This window comes from Rhyacophila brunnea, unplaced genomic scaffold (genome assembly GCF_057557595.1).
Source record: "Rhyacophila brunnea isolate RB1 unplaced genomic scaffold, BYU_Rbru_1.0 scaffold_24, whole genome shotgun sequence".
NCBI classification, from domain to species: domain Eukaryota; kingdom Metazoa; phylum Arthropoda; class Insecta; order Trichoptera; family Rhyacophilidae; genus Rhyacophila; species Rhyacophila brunnea.
The window spans coordinates 26906934-26926247 of NW_028232904.1; the positions used below are offsets into that span (position 1 = coordinate 26906934).

The window sequence follows — 19314 nt, forward strand, 5'->3', positions numbered from 1 at the left end:
AAGCTACTCAAATACGTATGACTGTCAAAGATTATTGTGCACAATTTATGGCGGATCTTACCAGCCTTACTCCACCCTTCGCAACAGCTGCTTTAAATAAAACTGTATGGGGATAAAATTATGCCCACTACGTAATTGGTTTATTTAGGGGGCCGTGAATTGAAAAACTTTGACAACTACTGCCGCACATGGTAATTTACTTTTGTTGCTCAATTAAAATACGTACCGACCTACTTAATTCATGCAACACTTTAACACAGCATAATACCATTATACGCGAACTCAATTTTCGTGAATTTCCAAAGTCAACCTTTTGTAAATTGAGTCGCGTATGCTAATTTCCTCTCCTCGCAGAATAAACGTGAACAATGTTGACTTTTCTCAAAGTCGCGATTTCAAATATCGAACAACAAGGCGTCAACTTTTGTCAAGTTAGGCGAATTCATCCTGGTGGCGAGATTTGAAACTAACAATATTCACTGAAAATCGATTACTTATACAAAAATACATATTTATAATCCAATTTATTTAATCCGCCGTCTACCTATAATGATGTTAATAATATTATTTACATCGCCTTGATTATAATTATTGTACCACAAACATAGCCCCCACATCTTGAAGCGGGCCCCCAGGCCAGGATCTTGGGCGGGCCCCCCTACCTATCACTATGGTTAAAGGCAGTCTGACTCTCTTCAGTATTGTTTTTCAAATTTTAAAACGGTAATAACTCCGAAGTAAACTAGCGCCGCATGCGATTTTTTTTGCTATTAGAGCAAATTTAAGATATGTATTTATCTCATTTATCTGGTCAGCCCGTCACGCCGGGCTCCTAGGCTAGAGCCCTGTCAGCTCCCCCTTGTGGGGGCCATGACCTCAGAGTAATAATATAATACAGAAAGGCCTATTTTTCGGGAAAATGAAGCTGTGTTTCTAGCGTATAACGCACAGTGGAACAACAATTTTATTATTACCATCATCCTAACTATGAAACGTTATTCCATCGTGTTCTTCTCCAGCTTCTCAGTACGACTACCAAATTTGAGCTCAATGTTATATTAAAATAACTAAAAATAATTACAGCCAACTTCATATCTAACACAAAAACAGTGCTCGCAGTTTTTAAATGCGTGTAATCAGCAAAATCAATTTTTCCGGCGACGTTTTCATTTTTTTTTAAATTCAACCGTAGAAATTCTCTCTTACTCTAACTCATTGAGCAGAGATATAAGCGTGCCGAATGCTTATTCACTCGCACTATTATGGTTTGTTTTTGTTTAGGCCTTGTATTGTACGGAATTTGCAACACATACGTGTTGTTTACTTTTTCTGAACACCGACTAAAATATAAAATTTTATAATGTTAAAAATTTCATTAAGGCGTCAATCTGATGTAAAAGATCTTGGCATAATTTTTGACTCTTCATTATGAAAAACTTGTAAATTATACATTAGTATTTATCTGCCTGGCACTAATTTTTACATGCAAAATCTATATATTATATTATATATATATATATATATAATAAAATGAAAAACCAATGACATATTAAATGGACAACTCACTTCATACCCGGCGCGCACGAGAAATTGTGCATGAAAGTCATTCACAGATGTATAGGTAGATGTCACGTGACCACATGACATATCCGTTTCCATTATGCGATACAAGCTTCGAGAATTTATAGTAATATAACCTTTATTGTAATGGCGTATTAGTGTCATGACTCATTGCGTTAGAAACAGATTCTCGGTTACTTACGACTTCTCGGAGATTAGACGCAAGTGAGCCTAGCGCATCACAGGCGACTGTCCAATGGTTTCTGTCATTCAATTGCATTCATTAAATAATAATAAATAATACTAACACATTAAAAGTGATATCCCATCTTTCTTGGAGTGTTTAGTAGATTTTTTTACAATTTTTAACTAGGCACATTGGTATTTTGTAATACAATAATAACGGTGGAGTCGAAACCTGACAGTCAGAAATTTTGTATGGGCAGACCCAGCGGTGTCGCCAGACCGCTTGCAAGCAGAATGTTCATTTGAGCGTAGGATACCGATATTAAAATATGAATTTCGCCATCCGGCAGACCCGACACAAAGTGAGTGTCATTTTATTTTCTAGATGCTTCGTCCATATTAATGTCGTTGAGAAAAACACACATTATAGTCAGGATTTTAATAATTAGGTAAGTACATAATATTATCTTGTGGCTCCTTTTTGCAGATCGAATATGGCATATTTTTAGAAGGCATTTATATGACATTTTTGTATGAGAGCAGCTTGGTTGCTTTATGCTAATCAAAAATGTCATATTCTGCGATATGCAAAATCTTTAAAACGCATTTATATGAGATTTTTGTATGATAGCAGCTTGGCTGATGTATGCAGAATGTAAAACAAACATGTGAGATTATGGAAATCACAATAACTCATTTTTTTTTCAAAATTGTGGCCTGGCTGCTTTGTGTATAACTACGCTCATTACTAATCCTATTGATTAAGTTTTGTTACATTCTATAATCTATGCTTTATTATTTATAGTCCCTTAATGTAATAAAAAGACAACTTTCACATCGCTTCCGCGTCTTTCGCGGCTATTACAATATCCCCACCTTTATTTAGTGCCATATTTTAACAGGGCCTTCCCCGGACGGAAGAAATTGTTATTCTTTGCGCGCGTAAGCCCTAAGCTCTCCAAATCACTGAGCTTTTAAGGCTTTCGTCGCTTGGGACGAGAGCGGACTTTTAATACCGCATTTGCTCGGCTCAGTGAATCCTGATCTAGAGGAAAACTCAAGGCGTGTTAATATTTTATTAATGTTACGATTGGCTTTAAAAATAGAAATCTAATTAAGTATGTAACTAATGAAAACCTTTATTTTTAATCGAATATCCGAGTACTTATGATTCATTTACGATCGGCACTACAGCTCAATATGGGTCTTGGCCTCCTCTACAAAATTCTACATTCCCATCTATCTGTCGCAAAATCGATATCTTGCTTTCAAAAAAATTGCGGCGTCTTACTACGGGCGTGAAGATCTCTTCACATAAATTTTGCTGCCTGTATGATTAACTTCGTTCTTTAATTTAATAAACAAGTAGCTTCATTGTCTTTTTAGTAATAATTTCCATGTGCTTTTTCTCTCCCTGGCACTTTGCATTAGAGTAAACTCAGTAAACTCAGTCAGAGCTCACTTTGAGCGTAGCAATCTAAGTCTAGGGCATCTTCTCCCAGGACACTCCCAGGCCAATTCTTAGATGCTTACATCACCAATTGTCGGGTCCCGTGATACTCTTGATTAAGACCGAGGGTGGTACGGGGCGGGTTTGGTGGAGGGACTGTAACTTCAATGTCGCAAAATGTTCCCAGAAGAAGTATCGTGGTATACCTATCTATTCCATAGTAAGTTATGTGGTTACATGTAAATTGTACGTAACACATTTCACCGTGGCACAGTTCGTCGTGAGTTTTCCATTGGAAAGAGATGACCGTATATTACACGGTCTCCAATTTTATTAGATTCAATATGAACATTAATTTAATTTTGGTAAAATTCATGAATTATTCAAGAATGAAAACCTAACCTAACATTGTACGTAACACATTTCACTGTGGCACAGTTTGCTGTGAGTTTTCTATATAAAAGAGATGACCGTATACTATATTTTTTCTTGAATTATTTTTGTGTAGAAAATTATCTACTACCTTGATCAACCTGTTCTTTTCATTTTAAATGTCATGTTATGAACGTCTTGAATTATTACTTTTTTATGTAGGTACTCAATATGTGATATTTTGTTACAACGTTTTTATTATCTCGTATTCTTGTTTGTCCAGTGGTTGTTTGTCCAGTACAAATCTTGCAATCAATTTTTAACTAACTTCCCGACTAGCTAGACATTTGAAACTTTTAGAATATATCAGAACACGATGCCAATGCATTCTTTTAATACTTTTAGCCATCTTTAAGCAGAATTGAATTCATTTTCAGTTAATTCTGTTTTGTATGGAAAGTTATTTCGGAAGAAATCCGTAAAAAGTAAAAGACTATTATTGGTTGCTAAGGGGGTGGTCCTAGCAACTAAATTATTAATATATACGTGCGTTACTATTAAAATCAAAATGAAACGTCAAAATGACATTTCAGTATTCTATATTTGTTTGTTTTTTATTTACTTCATATCAAGTACAAGTTTGAGCATATTGAGCATAATAATTCAACAGAAAATTTAAAAACGTTGTAGGTATATAAAAAGTGCTTTTTATCTTGTAATTATTTAATAAATAAATAAATAAAATGTAGACACTGTTTATAAACATTACCTTTGCCATTTATTTCACACCTTTGTATAATATATTATATCATTTGTAATTCTGCAGAATAACAACCCAGCACGAATAAATTTAATGTTACTTCGCTATGATTTCATCCGACGACATTTATCACACCGCGGCAGGTAAAGGGGTAGTTTAGCACCCCCGGTCTCAACTCACTTCAACTCAACCGAACGACAATCGATACAATAAAACAGATTATTGTAGGTATGTGTCATCCACCAGTGGCGAACGGTGGAGGTAGGCTGTTAATATCCGCCATAAATAGTGCACATTAAACTATGTCAATCATACGTATTTGTTTTCATTGACATAAGACTATAATTTACAGATGGAGTTGGGTAGTTTTTAAAATTCAATTAAACCCAGCGAAAACCAAGCCATAATAGATAAAATACAAAAAATACTCGTCTATCTAAAAAATATCTAAAATTATGCAAATAAATCATACATAACTTTAGATATTTTATATATAAAATAATATTTTTATCTATTATAGTTTGGTTTAGGTAGGGTTTAATGAATTTTAAAAAAATGAACCGACAACATCTGTAATAATATGTATTCTCAATCCAACGAAAACAAATAACCATGAATGAAAAAGTGTGCACAATTTTTTCGTATTCCCCAAAATCTACCAAAACTATTATGGTTTGGCTAAGGTAGGGTTTAATTGATTTTTAATAACTAACCAACATCACCTATGAATAATTGTAGTATGGGTTCAATGAAAACAAATACTTATGACTTACAAAGTTTAATGTGCACTATTTATGGCGGATCCTAACAGCGTACTTCCACCCTTTGCCACTGAAACACATTATAGACTATATTTTATTTTGACAGAATGTTCTAATTCAGATTTCCCCATTATTAGCAACGGGAAATGGACAGGCACTAAGAATGTTGCAAAAAAAAAATCGGTGTGTGTACTTATGTACGCGCGTTAGAAGTTATACTTCTTTGGCGTAACAAAACAAAAACAAAACTTGTGATAACCTAGATTCTTTGACTAGCTCTTAATTATCTTAAAATTACACACTTAAGAAAACGGGCCGCTTATTGTAGCGCCGTTGGTTTATTTCTATACACTTTAACTTATATTACCTACCAAATTATAAAATGGTTTCTCGTTGTTTTTATTTTTAAAGTACCAAATGTCACTCTGACGTTTAATAGTTTGTTTACGTGCGGAATCTCAAATGGCCGACAATTATTCGTTGCCTAGGCAATGGAACAACTCTAAACTATAATATTATACTGTATAATCGTAACGATTACAGTATCACACTGCGGCGTAACAAACCGATGGGTCCAACCAGCTGTTGGACCCATCGGCCCGTCCGACCTGGTTGCTACTAAGGCCAACTATCTTGCATTCAAAAAATTTGCGGCGTCTTACTACGGGCGTGAAGATCTCTTCACATAAATTTTGCTGCCTGTATGATTAGCTTCGTTCTTTGTTATATTAAAATAGTAGCTTCTTTTTCTTTAAAGTAAATTCCATGTGCTTTTTCTCTCCCTGGCACTTTGCATTAGAGTAAACTCAGTAAACTCAGTCAGAGCTCACTTTGAGCGTAGCAACCTAAGTCTTGGGCATCTTCTCCCAGGACACTCCCAGGCCAATTTTTAGATGCTTCACATCACCAATTGATGGGTCCCGTGATACTCTCGATTAAGACCGAGGGTGGTACGGGGCGGGTTTTGGTGGAGGGAATTTAACTTCAATGCGGCGTAAAGGTAGTGCGTTCGGCTGATAACCGAACAATCGATGGCTCGAATCCAATCGAGAGCGTTTTTTTCTATGAAAAAATAAATTATGTGTTACATGTCACACGCTAAAAATACACTCTGATCTGATTTTCTAAACGCGCCTAAAGAAGTATAACTTCAAATAATTACAAGAGAAAAATAACTTTTTATATACAAGGTTTTTAAATTGTCTATTGAATCATATAAACTTGACTTGACTAGCTTAAACGATCAAAAAAATTTGAATAAATATAGAATACTGAAATACATTTTGACATGTATAATTATTGATTTCCATAATAACGCACGTATATATTAATAATTTAGTTGCTAGGACCCCAGACCCCTAGCAACCAATAATAGTGTTATCCTTTTTACGGATTTATTCCGAAATAACTTTTCATACAAAACAGAATTAACTGAAAATGAATTCAACTCTACTTAAAGATGGCTAAAAGTATTAAAAGAATGCATTGGCATCGTGTTCTGATATATTCTAAAAGTTTCAAATGTCTAACTAGTCGGGAAGTTAGTTAAAAATCGATTGAAAGATTTGTAATGGATAAACAAACACCGGACAAACAAGAATACGACCTAATAAAAACTTTGCAAAATACAAAACAAACATACTAGGTATTTAAGCTATTTTTTTGGCGGATCTTAACAGCCTACCTCCACCCTTCGCCACTGCCATGTATGTACCCAGTCGGGTTGGGGTGAGTTGAATCTGGCAGTGTAATAAAGTCGTCAGAAGCAAGTCACGCCATCCTCTAATGAAATTATCCGTTTTGACTTTGTGTTTATGTTTTGGCGAAACTTATGCGCGGATTGCTACGTGAATCCGAAATGCAGACGAATGTATGAAATTTAAATGTGAATTATTAAAATATAACACTTGAAAGAGAATTAGGTACATCAATTTTTGCAATCCAGAATGTTACTTCAATATGAACATTAATTCAATTTTCATAGTTGATTTTGGCAAAATTCATGAATTCAAGAATGAAAACCTAACCTAACCCAACAAATAATCCAGCATATCGGCTATTTTAAAAAATTGTGTGCTGCCGGCTTCCTGTAAAGTGTAAACCGACAAGAACCATGTTTTATTTAGACATGCATATTAACGCTCTTTAAGACGATACTTCAGTGAAACGGCAAATAATTTTCAACTGTAGGTGCGACGAAATTTCGGACTCGCTGGCAATCGGAGAGCGAAAGTCGATCTGTGAACACGTCAATTGTTTCGTGATGGAGACGGGGGTATTAATTCTTAAATCGTGTAAAGATGACTAAAAACGTCACCCATTTATTTGAAAAAGAAAACATGTCAATGAATATATTATTATTGTTACTAATAGAACATTAAACGTACGCATGTTGGATTTCTATGACAAATTATATTTCGTTTGGCACGCGTCATTTTCACAATCCGCGCATCGCCTAGCCACGATCTCTTTAGACCATGCCTCAACTGAGGTATAGCCTTAATATACAGTTTTTGAATACATCTACAGTTTCTGAATACATCATAATATTAATAATCAGTAGCACACATTAATTTGACGCACTTTTAGAGATATATATATATATATTATTATATATATTTATATTTAAAAAAAAGTATGCATAGGTTAATAGCAGCGTTCGAAATTGAAAATTTGGAGCGCTCGATAATTTTCCAAAAATATTAAAGCTTTCGAATTTTTATGTTATAATTTCTTTTATTGTGTTAACTGTCAATAAATGGTGGAACTGCATTAATTAATACCACCACCCGTCATGTATGTACAGTCGTGGATATGCACGGCCGCCTTCCATGACGCCATAAACGTGTCTGAAAGAAGTGATTTTAAGTGCTCATTCGGTCCCGAAACGAAGCCGCACGGGATTGATGCCACAACCATGCACCGTAATGCTTAAAAAAGAAATTTAAGAAAGGAAGAAAAAAACTGCATTGTATTATTGCTTAATTTAATAAAACGCAAAATTCTTTTGTACTTATTCCACTTTCTTATTTAATAAATTTGGACCGGTTTCATTCGCCGCCTCAAAGAATTTCACATTTTATTAAGTTAATCATTAATTTTATATTATATCCAGTGACGAATGGTGGAAGTAGGCTGTTAATATCTGACATAAATAGTGCACATTAAACTTTGTTAGTCATACATATTTGTTTACATTGAACTAAGCTACAATAATTATTTACAGATGGTGTTTTTTAAATTTAATTAAACCCTGCGAAAACCAATGTCAGTTAAGAGGAAAGAGCTTCTAAAGTCGGTCCGACCCTCAGTTGGACCGGTCGGCCATTGCAACTTGGTATCTATGAGGAAAAATTTCTCAGCCTTTAAAAAGTTTATGACATTTTACGGCGAGCGAGACGGTCTTTCCTCATCGAGAATTGACCGTAATACATGTATGTAAGTATGAATCATGCACACTCTAGTGCCCACCAACCAAAGTCGGTTACATATAAGTTGTACGTATGCAGTTCATCGTAGGACACTTATTCGTGCGCCGCAGTACGTGAAACATGAGTTCGTATAACATTTTATCAAATGACGAGTTCTTCGTTGAGCATTTGACCGTGTAATACATTTGTACGTATCTTACAAAATGCGGATATAGTTTGCAAATAGTACTCTTCTAATTAGATTAACTCTAACCTAACCTAACCTAACCTAGTAAAGACATCTCATAAAATTCGCCACATGTTGTAGCATACGTACAAATATACTACGGTGAAATGTTCAACGAAGAACTCGTCATTTGATTAAATGTTACACGAACTCATGTTTCACGTACTGCGGCGCACTGTTTACGTACAAATTTCCGGATACGACTAAGGCCTTGGTAAGTTCCTCCTGTTACACTTTCAGCACAAATTTGAAGAGCGCCTAACGTTAGTATTGCCACGGTATACGCCTGCATGACGGATGTGGAGACGTGGCGGGTGGTGGACGGAAAATCAAGCTTAATGGTTAAATGTCATTAATTAAAAACGTACATTTATTATCTTTACAGATTTACTATGGACAGCACCTGAACTCCTCCGACACTGTGGTCTACGCAGACGAGGAACGCAGTCAGGAGACGTATATTCCTTCGGCATCATCATGCAGGAGGTCGTGGTCAGAGGAGAACCGTTCTGTATGCTGGCGCTCTCGCCTGAAGGTGAGTCGAACAAATAAATGTTATTATTGTTGACCAGAAAACACAAAAATAAAGGAAGTGGGTTACCTTCTAAATGTAATTGTAATAAAGAAGGTACGATTCTCAGGTATGAATAATTAATTAACTATTTCTTTTATTCAACGAACAATTTACAAGATTTTAAGAATGTACCATTCTAATTATTGAACATACATAATTTTGTAAACACTCATGAAAAAATATAGCTAATATAAAAATCTTTATTGAAAAAATTAAGACACCTGGCAGGAATCGAACCTGCATCTCTTGGGTATACAGTATACAGTATAAGACAATAGTAGACAATGTATAATAGCGACAAATTTTAACTATTGGGTTAAGGATTTCAAGTTACAGGTACACATTTATATTTTTATAAAAATCGATGTTTTATAAAATAAATATAAAAAATATTAAAACTATGACTTGGTCAAAAATCTTTACGAGAAAAAAATGAAAACTTAATAAACTAAATTTTAATAATAAATATGACCATAAAACATAATGTAATAATAAGATGCGGTCCTGCGACAAATTCACATTTTATATATTTTTTTTACAATTAATTGTAAGTTTATTTATTTTTTTAATGTTTTTAGATACATATTTATTAGTTAATACAGTTTAAATTGTAAATTATCGAAACAATGTCTCAAATTGCAAGCTTTGTATTTTTCCGCAAGGTGCCTCTGATAGGTAAAGACATCACCAAAAAGTATTTTTATTACGTAGGTACATAAAATAGTATTCATTTAAACTAGTATTCTTTTAAACCTCTCGGCTTAATGTTTTAGAATATAGTCATATTTCAGTACATCCATGTGCAGTGGTGTTAAGATTTTTTAGGTTTATTAATTTTTAAACGCATTTATAAAACCATTAGTAAAATTGTTGTTAACATTACGTTGCTGTAGGATTGGTTTCCCGAATAGACCAAATGTTCAGGAGACGAAAAACAAATTTCATAATCCTATATTTAAATACATGCAGATATTTAAATTGTTATTTTTACAGCATGTGAATGATGTATTCATTACCATTACAATGTAATTTAAAGAAAGGGATGGTTCTAGTCCAATTAGATACAAAAAAACATCCTGCATTTGGTCGATTTCGACAAAAACGGATATTTGGGAAACCAATCCTATAGCGACGATTATAATATAGTGAAATATTTACGATAAAAAACTGTATTTATAATCTCTGTGATCCCAAATTTGACAAGATTTAGGCATTTTATTATTTTAAAAAATGGGTACGATTAACACATTTAAAGATAATTCTAAAGACACTGATTATAAGCTATGTCTTTGACTATTCAAATGTGATAATGACCAAGGTGATAACTAACTCGCTAATTTCGGCGCGGTAGATTGAACTCGAGATGTATAGGTATACTGAATAAAGCTGCAGGAACTACGTAGATCGAGACATTTTGATTGCCTGTGCATTTCCCGTTGCTAATAATGGGGAAATCTGAATTAGAACATCCTGTCAAAATAAAATATAGTCTATAGCAGTGATTCTCATGTGCGGCCACCAAAGGATTTTGCTGCGGCCACTAATATCATTCTCATTATTTTATTTAATTAACTGGGCTAACGTTAAATATGCGTTATTGGAAATGAGTCATGACTAGGGAATCCAATCCCGAGCCAAAATTCTGATCCCGTGATTTCGGGATTACAATTTGACAACCCAGGATCCCGGGACTGGTCCCGGGATTGGCATTTTTTTCCATTGTTAATATAAAATTTTTATATTTACAAATAACATTGATAAAATCGGTCAAAAAGAAATCTAGTATGATTTATACTATTTAAAACATTTATTGTTAATATTGTATATCTACGTTTAATCTTGGAAATACATAAGTTTAATGGAGTAAATAATATTTTAATATAAATAATAATGTGAATTTAGTATCAGATTCTGTTTTTGATAGTAAAGACTTGAAATAAATGAAATGAAAAAAAAAATGAATGGATTAGCGAGATTTAAAATAGTATAACAAATAATCATGGTGTACTTGTGGCCTTTCCGCTTAATAAATCTAATTAATCAGCGAAATATAAAACTGCCGTAAAACGTATGAGATCATGGTGGAATTACTTTGTTAATAGTGCGAAGCATTGTTTTTTCCAATCTTTCTCATTTTTATTAATTTATGTGAAAAATAAAATGAATCGGCAACTTACACATGGGTATAAATTAAACTCAGTTTATTTCTAATGTAGCGATTTGTTATTAAAAGCATATTTTCGTTTTTATTATATTTTCCATAATGATTAAAAAATCAATCCCAAAAGATTCGGGATTATGTTTATTAATCCCGCGATTCATAGGTATCGAAAATAGCTCAGGATTCCAAAATTGGAATTCCTCGTCATGACCAAGTACCTACTTAAAAACCATTTTAATAATACCACGGTTGAAAAATTTTGGTCGAAGTTATACGTTGACCAAGAATCAAGTCAATTCAAAGAATTGGCAAAAATTATTGCTTTATTAATATTGGCGATTTTGCATACTACTATATACTGTGAAAGATCATTCAGTGTAATGCACTTTATAGAAAACAAATAATATCTAAGCCAGTTGACAGATGTAAACTCAGAAGCAGCCATGCGGCTCGCATTGGAAAAAAGGAGTACCTAATGAGGAATTTCCATTTGCATTTTTTTTTTAAATAAATAGATATGTACTAAAATATTCAAATGGACTTGTACAATACACCCTCCACTACCCGCCGTGTCTGTACAGCCGTAGATTATGCACGGCCGCCTTCCACAGCGCTGTATTGCGACATAATGAATATACGATTGCTCACATTTCGTCCCGAACGGAGCCGCACGGGACCGATTATTTGCAACCATGCACGTCTATTAATTAATTGATTCATTTTTTTTAGTAAATAAAATTAAGCTTTATTTTTTTCGATCACAACAAAAGTGAAATTTGGTGCGGCCACCAGACGTTTCCATAGAACTGTCAATGTGAATTGTGCGGCCACAGTTAAATTTCACGTGAGAACCACTAGTATATAGTATGTTTCAATTATATATTATAGAAATACTTCCGGTTTTGTATCTATTCAGAGTTCGAGAAATTAAAACAATAATAACAGAAAATACTTAAAACGGTATACGAAAACAGATTATCAAGATAAGATGACTCGTTCGACCAAATAACTTGACGGAAGGGTCAAAGTATTAGTTCAGTTCAGGTAGATATCACATTTGGAAACTAGATACCACACTTGTCACTAGAAACGAATCTCGATAATTGATGGTGCTTAGTCTCATAATAGAGAACCTGTATGATCAATAGGGTCCGAGCTAATCAGAATAAACTGACTGGCTGTATGAGTGTGAAAAATATCAATTTTTGAGTCAACATATAGTTAAATCCTAATCCGTCTACACAGTGCTTGCGACGTCCAGTCAATGGCAAGCGCCATTTATGGGTCTCTTTCCAAAGTTACGCCGCTGTATGTCGAGTAAAATCCTAATCTGTCTACATTGCGCTTGCGATGTCCAGTTACTGGGCCGCGTCATTTACGCTCTATGGGTCTCTTTTCAAAGTTATGCCTGCTATAAGTCATAATTAATTTTATTTAACGGCCCACCCTTAAAATCAAATCATTGTCTTTCATAAGGTCATTTTACATCATAGTCTGAGTAAACACATTAAATCTTACGTCTTTCAGCATAGTTTGTACTAAGGTGGTACACCAAACTACTTTCGCAAGATCAAGATAAAACTATTGCCAACGTGTTAAGCGCTCTAAACTTTCGAACTCTATCTCTCTCGGCGCGAAGCTCAGGCCGAAGTTTAGCACCCCTGCAATACGCGAACATCCGGCCGCTAGCCAAAGTTTGGACAGGTATTAATCTCTTTATTAGCACAGCGTACCGCCATGTTTTGTTCGTTGCGATTTTCACTTAGATGCCAAAGGATACCGTGGCAGTGGCAAAAACTCCATCCTAGGCGATTATTTAAACTTAAAGCTTACCTTATTAAGAAAAATATTTTTTAATTGCATATTAATGTGTTTAAATAATAGGCCAGGTATTGATCGCTAGATTGACAGTACTAAGTGTCTGGATATTGTAGAATTTACCTGGACAAGTAATATATTTCACGGTTAAAGTGATGAGAAGCTAAAAGTAGACGGTGTAAATGTGGAAATCAGTGACACTTACTATATTTTCTTAAGAGCATACTTCAGTGAAACGGCAAATAATTTTCAGCAGTATGTGGAACGAAATTTCGCAGTCGTCGCCAATCAGAGACTGACATTCGAGGTGTGAACACGTCAATTTGTTTTGTGATGGCGTCGGAGGAATATATTCGTAAATCGTGTGTAAATATGACTAAAAAACGTTCCGCATGTACTTGAAAACTAACTAAGTACTAAGAATATATTATTATTATTACTAATATAACAATAAACATAACATTAAAAGGACGCATGTTGAATTTTTATGACAAATTATATTTCGTTTGGCTCGCGTCATTTGCATAATCCGCTCGTCGCGTAATCACGATCGTTTTAGACCGTGCCTCAGCTGAAGTATAGCCTTAACCCCACTGCTTTAAAAATCAATAAAAATATTATGGATATATTTTTAAAATGAACCCCCCTCAAACCATTTTCCGTGTACGCGCATGATCTTCTTGACAGATAGATTGTATAATGCACAGTGTAATACAAAATAATTGAGATGACGTTTACGTACCTAGTAGAACTCCATTATTGAACGGTTTTAAAACATTTTTTTTAAATCTACAGTATTTGAGTTATTTATTATGACAGTTTTTTTTGGGCTATAATCGTTCTGAAGATGGATTAATAGACGGAAACAGCTTTTTTAAACCACGTTTATTATATAATATTTGAAACTTCCAAGGTTGATTTTTATCGTAAAAGATTATTGGGTTTCCACCGCGTGTACTTCTTTCGTCTATCCTTTCATCTTCCTTCTCAAATGGTAAAAAACGTGTGAGTGAACACAAGAGAGCATAATAACTTAAAAACTACACGATGTCAGCAATTGCCGAGCACTCGATGGATACAGGACATAGATTTGAAACACTTAGAAACAGTGGCGGCTCGTCCATATGCACTGCGGGACTGCAGCACCAACGAGCAAATTGAGACATATGTATTATTATAATATACATAAATTTATTTATATTATATGAACAAATCAATATTATTTAAGCGTGAATTAAGCTCGCCCGCGCACCGATATATCCAATAATTATTATACACCACGGTACTGCAGTACATGTTCGAATGGGCGCAGGAGTAGTGCGGAGAGCGGGGCACGCAGCTGGGAGCTTGATCGGTACTGCAGGCCCGACAGTGTATCGCCGTATCTGCGTTCGTACGTGAGCCCGCGCGCGTGCGGAGGAAAGAAATATAGCTTTAACGATTTATTAATTTAATAAAATTTATTTCTGCACGCAATTTATGCAAAGTTCTTTATTTTAATTACTTATGAATATAAATAATTATTTATATTTAATTTTGATGTTAAAAGTAAAATATAATCTAAATAAACATTTATTGTTAATCAACCGCAGCACCCCCAGATATCTTATCCACGACCCACCAGTGCTTAGAAATCTAAATACTGGATCGGAATAAAGTAACTATATTACGCACGATTGGTAAAGGAGGCCATAGAAATCCATAGAAACCTTAAAAATATTAATAATATAATGGGATGATGGACTACGGTTAAAAACGTCATGGGGTCCGCCACTGTCAGCAAAATCCAATATTCAATCCGGTATCTCTGGTCGTAACGATTGACACATTACTCAGAGCAACGTTTACTCTTAGCTAATCGGATTCATTTTGGCATTCTTAGAGCGACGTTTGTATTCATACACCTACACTACACTTCATCATAACACATATCTTTTGACAATGGCCTCTGCAACGAACCCGAAACGTCGAGAAAAGAAGAAGAAGTACACGCGATGGAAACCCTAAAATCTATTACGTTTAATATACTTATAAGATTTTCAATAAAAGTACCCATAGACGTTTCTATAAAATATCACAATATATTATACGAAATATTATAAACTTACAATGTTGTACCGATTCATATAAACTAACTGAAATTATTTAAATATGCTGGATTATAATACTTGAACTTATATTTTACCACGTTTTTCTTAGCTCGTATTCTTGTTTGTCCGGTGGTTGTTTATCCAGTACAAACCTTGCAATCGATTTTTAACTAACTTTCCGATTAGCTAGATATTTGAAACTTTTAGAATATATCAGAACACGATGCCAATGCATACTTTTAATACTTTTAGCCATTAGCCTTTAAGTAGAATTGAATTCATTTTCAGTTAATTCTGTTTTGTATGGAAAGTTATTTCATAAAAATCCGTAAAAAGTAAAAGACTATTATTGGTTGCTAAGAAGGTGGTCCTAGCAACTAAATTTGATATTATTAATCAATTAAATATATAGTATACTAATAATATTTTAATTGATTAATAATGTCAAGAAATAACCAAAGCACTCGAACACTGTACTTTCGATAAATTTTGTAAATTTTGATAACCATTAAAAACCCACTTAAGGTTTTCAAAGTATTAATAATATTACAATTAATAATAAGTATACAACATCATAATATTGTTTGAACGAATAAGAAAATGTATTCTGTCTCTATCTATACGTATAGTATTTAAGCAAAGGCAAACAGCCTATCTGAATAGTCTTGATAATGGTATTACAACCGAAATAGCTATCGACAAACCTTTTAAAAAACCTGTAGAATAGTAATATTAATTATATTTTCATTTCTTGTAAAATGGAATTCTACCAAGTAAATGCTAACTCAATTAATTAGTCAAAATTCACATCAAACAAAAATATTCAAACATTTAGAAAATAGTTTTCACATTTAAACTAAATAATACTAAACAAAAGTAACGTTAGCTAGACATTTGAAACTTTTAGAATATATCAGAACACGATGCCAATGCATTCTTTTAATACTTTTAGCCATCTTTAAGCAGAATTGAATTCATTTTCAGTTAATTCTGTTTTGTATGAAAAGTTATTTCGGAAGAAATCCGTAATCCAATCAACTATTATTGGTTGCTAGGGTCTGGGGTCCTAGCAACTAAATTATTAATATATACGTGCGTTACTATGGAAATCAATATGAAATGTCAAAATGACATTTCAGTATTATTTCTATTAAGTACAAATTTTTTGATCGTTTAACGCTTTCGCTGCTGAATAGATAATGAGATTTTAATAGCCCCCTTTAAAATGCACGTTAATTACATCGATCGGCCGCCAGGTCATTACGCACCGTGTGCGTCTTCCGCGTCCAAAGTATTAAGCTAGTCAAGTCAAGTTTATAATTATGATTCAACAGAAAATTTAAAAACGTTGTACCTACATAAAAAGTTTTTTTTTATCTTGTAATTATTTAGTACTTATCCCATTCATTCATATATCCACTAGTAAGCGAATCAACTTTAAAAGTTACTACACCATACCAATGTAAGCTGGTACTTTGTAGGATTTAGTCAACTGGCATTATCCAGGGACATTAGCTAGGATTAAAAGGATTTTAAAATTATATATGACGGTAGGCCTTATTGCTTTATCCATGTAAGTTCTGATATGAAGACATTTATTGTAATCGCTTGTATTGTGTAATACAAATAAAAAATAAGCTGCTCTTAAAAACAAATTCAATTTCTAATGGATTTAAGTTTTGTACTATTCCATTAAAATTTGAGTCATTTTTTGCGACCCAGGTTTTGCTTTTCGGGATCTTCAGGAACTATGTACCCTCACCAAAAGGCAAGTACACACTGACAACGAATACAATTAACCCTAACGTATAATATAACAAGTCAATACAATATAGTAGGTAAAAACTTTATCACCTACCTATTAAGTCAAGGATCACAATAAAAAAGATATATAACAAAAAAAAATATGAATAGTTGAAGTGTCTGTTAAAAACCCCTAGATACCTTATCAATAATAATACACTCGATAAGCATATATAAATAATTGTCAAAACCTAATAGTAGATCATTAGTAATTATAAACAATACAAATACAGCATTCAAATTGTATAAAATCGTCCATTCTCGGAACAATGGTAACGTATTGGGAATTAATGGAGTTAACTAAAGAGATATCTATGATATCAGTCTTTAAAAGTTATTAGTTAAACAATTAATATTCAATAATATTCTTCCACCTACCTAATTTTTTTACAATTTAACATAAATACATAATTTTGAAAACACTATTGAGAAATATTATTAAGTATAACCAATAGAAAAAATCATTTTGAAACAAGTAGAACACTCCAGGAATCAAACCTGCATCTCTCGGGTATCGGGCCCATGTAAATAAACCACTATGCTAAAATAGGCATACTTAATTACGACAAATTTTAACCTATGGCTTTTAATATTCACTATAGCGCTTTCCAAATTGAGCTACTATTAGCGATCGGCTTTTGTATTTTGAAGCAAAGTAGGTATTACTTTAATTACTAATAAAAATATCGAGGGTATACTGACAGAACGCATTATTTCAGTTTTTGCTGTTTTTCTGTTTTAAATGCCAAAATGTATACAATTTTACACTCTACGTCCTGGTAAACCGCACAAAGACATAGGATATAATGGTGAGAAAATAGAAACATTATTAAATCATATTGTTATTTTTTTATTCTGATAGAAAGCATGAAAATGACCTAATGCGTTCTGCGTATAGATAATATAGGACTTGTAACATGTCGTATATTGTGTTTGTTATAAAGGTTAGTCTTTATAATGTAGAAAAAATGTTTTTAAATCATAAAAAAATCTACGTGGGAGAACGCTTTGAAAAAAAAATTAAAGTCCTTTTTGCGATTATCTCAGAACTTGTTTTAATGAGTTAATGCTTTCTGTCAGTATACCCTCGATATATACCTATAATAAAAAATAATTATTAAAAAAGTCCACAGGTACTTACTATCATTATATCAATATTTATCACATCAAATTGCATTCTATAACCACACCTTCTTCTTTCTTCTCTTTCACCCTGTCACGACCCAGCGTTGGGGCATAGGGCAAGCACAAGATCGCGCCATTTCCCTCGATTCATCGCCAACTCTTGCGCCTCCCGCCATTCCAGACCTGCAGCGCGTAGATCGCTTTTGCAGCACAGCTGCAGGGTGAGGGACGGCCGGCCACGACGACAGAACCCTTGAGGTTGTGCCTCAAGGGTACGAAGTATCACACTCTTTGCATCACACTCTAGGCATCCGGAATACCTGTCCCAACCACATAAAGCGTCTCTTCGTGATAACCTCAATCACCGAAGGCTGCTGTGTCTGCTCACACACTCGGGTGTTTGTAACGCGGTCATACCAATGTACCCCTAAGATTCGGCGGAGACATCGATTCTCAAAGCTCAAAAGCCGAGACTCTTGAAGCTTAGTAAGATGCCATATCTCACAGCCATACAGGAGCACAGGTAGCACGCACACATTGAACACACGGTATTTGGTCCTCACAGAATACAGCTTTGACCTCCATGCGGCTCCAAGTTGACTGAATGCAGACCGCCATACCCATGCGGATTTCAAGCTCACTAGAAATACCACCATCGTCGGCAACCGTGATACCCAAGTATTTGAACCTGGACACCGGCTCGACGGGCAAACCGGCAACCCGCAAAGGAGTGTCGGATTTATACACATTATTAATGTAATTATTACCTCGACAATGTTCTGATCGACTTAAAGGTTTTTCTACCAGTTGTGAATCGGTTTAATGATTTCGGCAAAGTTTCTTTCGTACAAGCTACCGGACACGGTGATTAATACCAAAATGAGACTTCTAAATAAGACAGATTTCATCCAGTCGCAATGAAACAAACAAAAAAAGTCTTGTTCTGTGAATTAATTAATTATTCTGATTTATCCTAATGACCCGAAATAGTCATTTG

General features: G+C 34.1%; 1 protein-coding gene across 1 annotated transcript in view; it reads left to right on the plus strand.

The window, feature by feature from the left end:
• The window catches only part of LOC147069256 (retinal guanylyl cyclase 2), a 141271-nt gene that overhangs the window by 34944 nt on the left and 87013 nt on the right, over positions 1–19314 (plus strand). The window contains exon 7 of the mRNA XM_085951644.1: positions 9132–9281. Coding sequence (XP_085807770.1) covers positions 9132–9281 — 150 coding nt within the window. The remainder of the gene's footprint in view (positions 1–9131; positions 9282–19314) is intronic.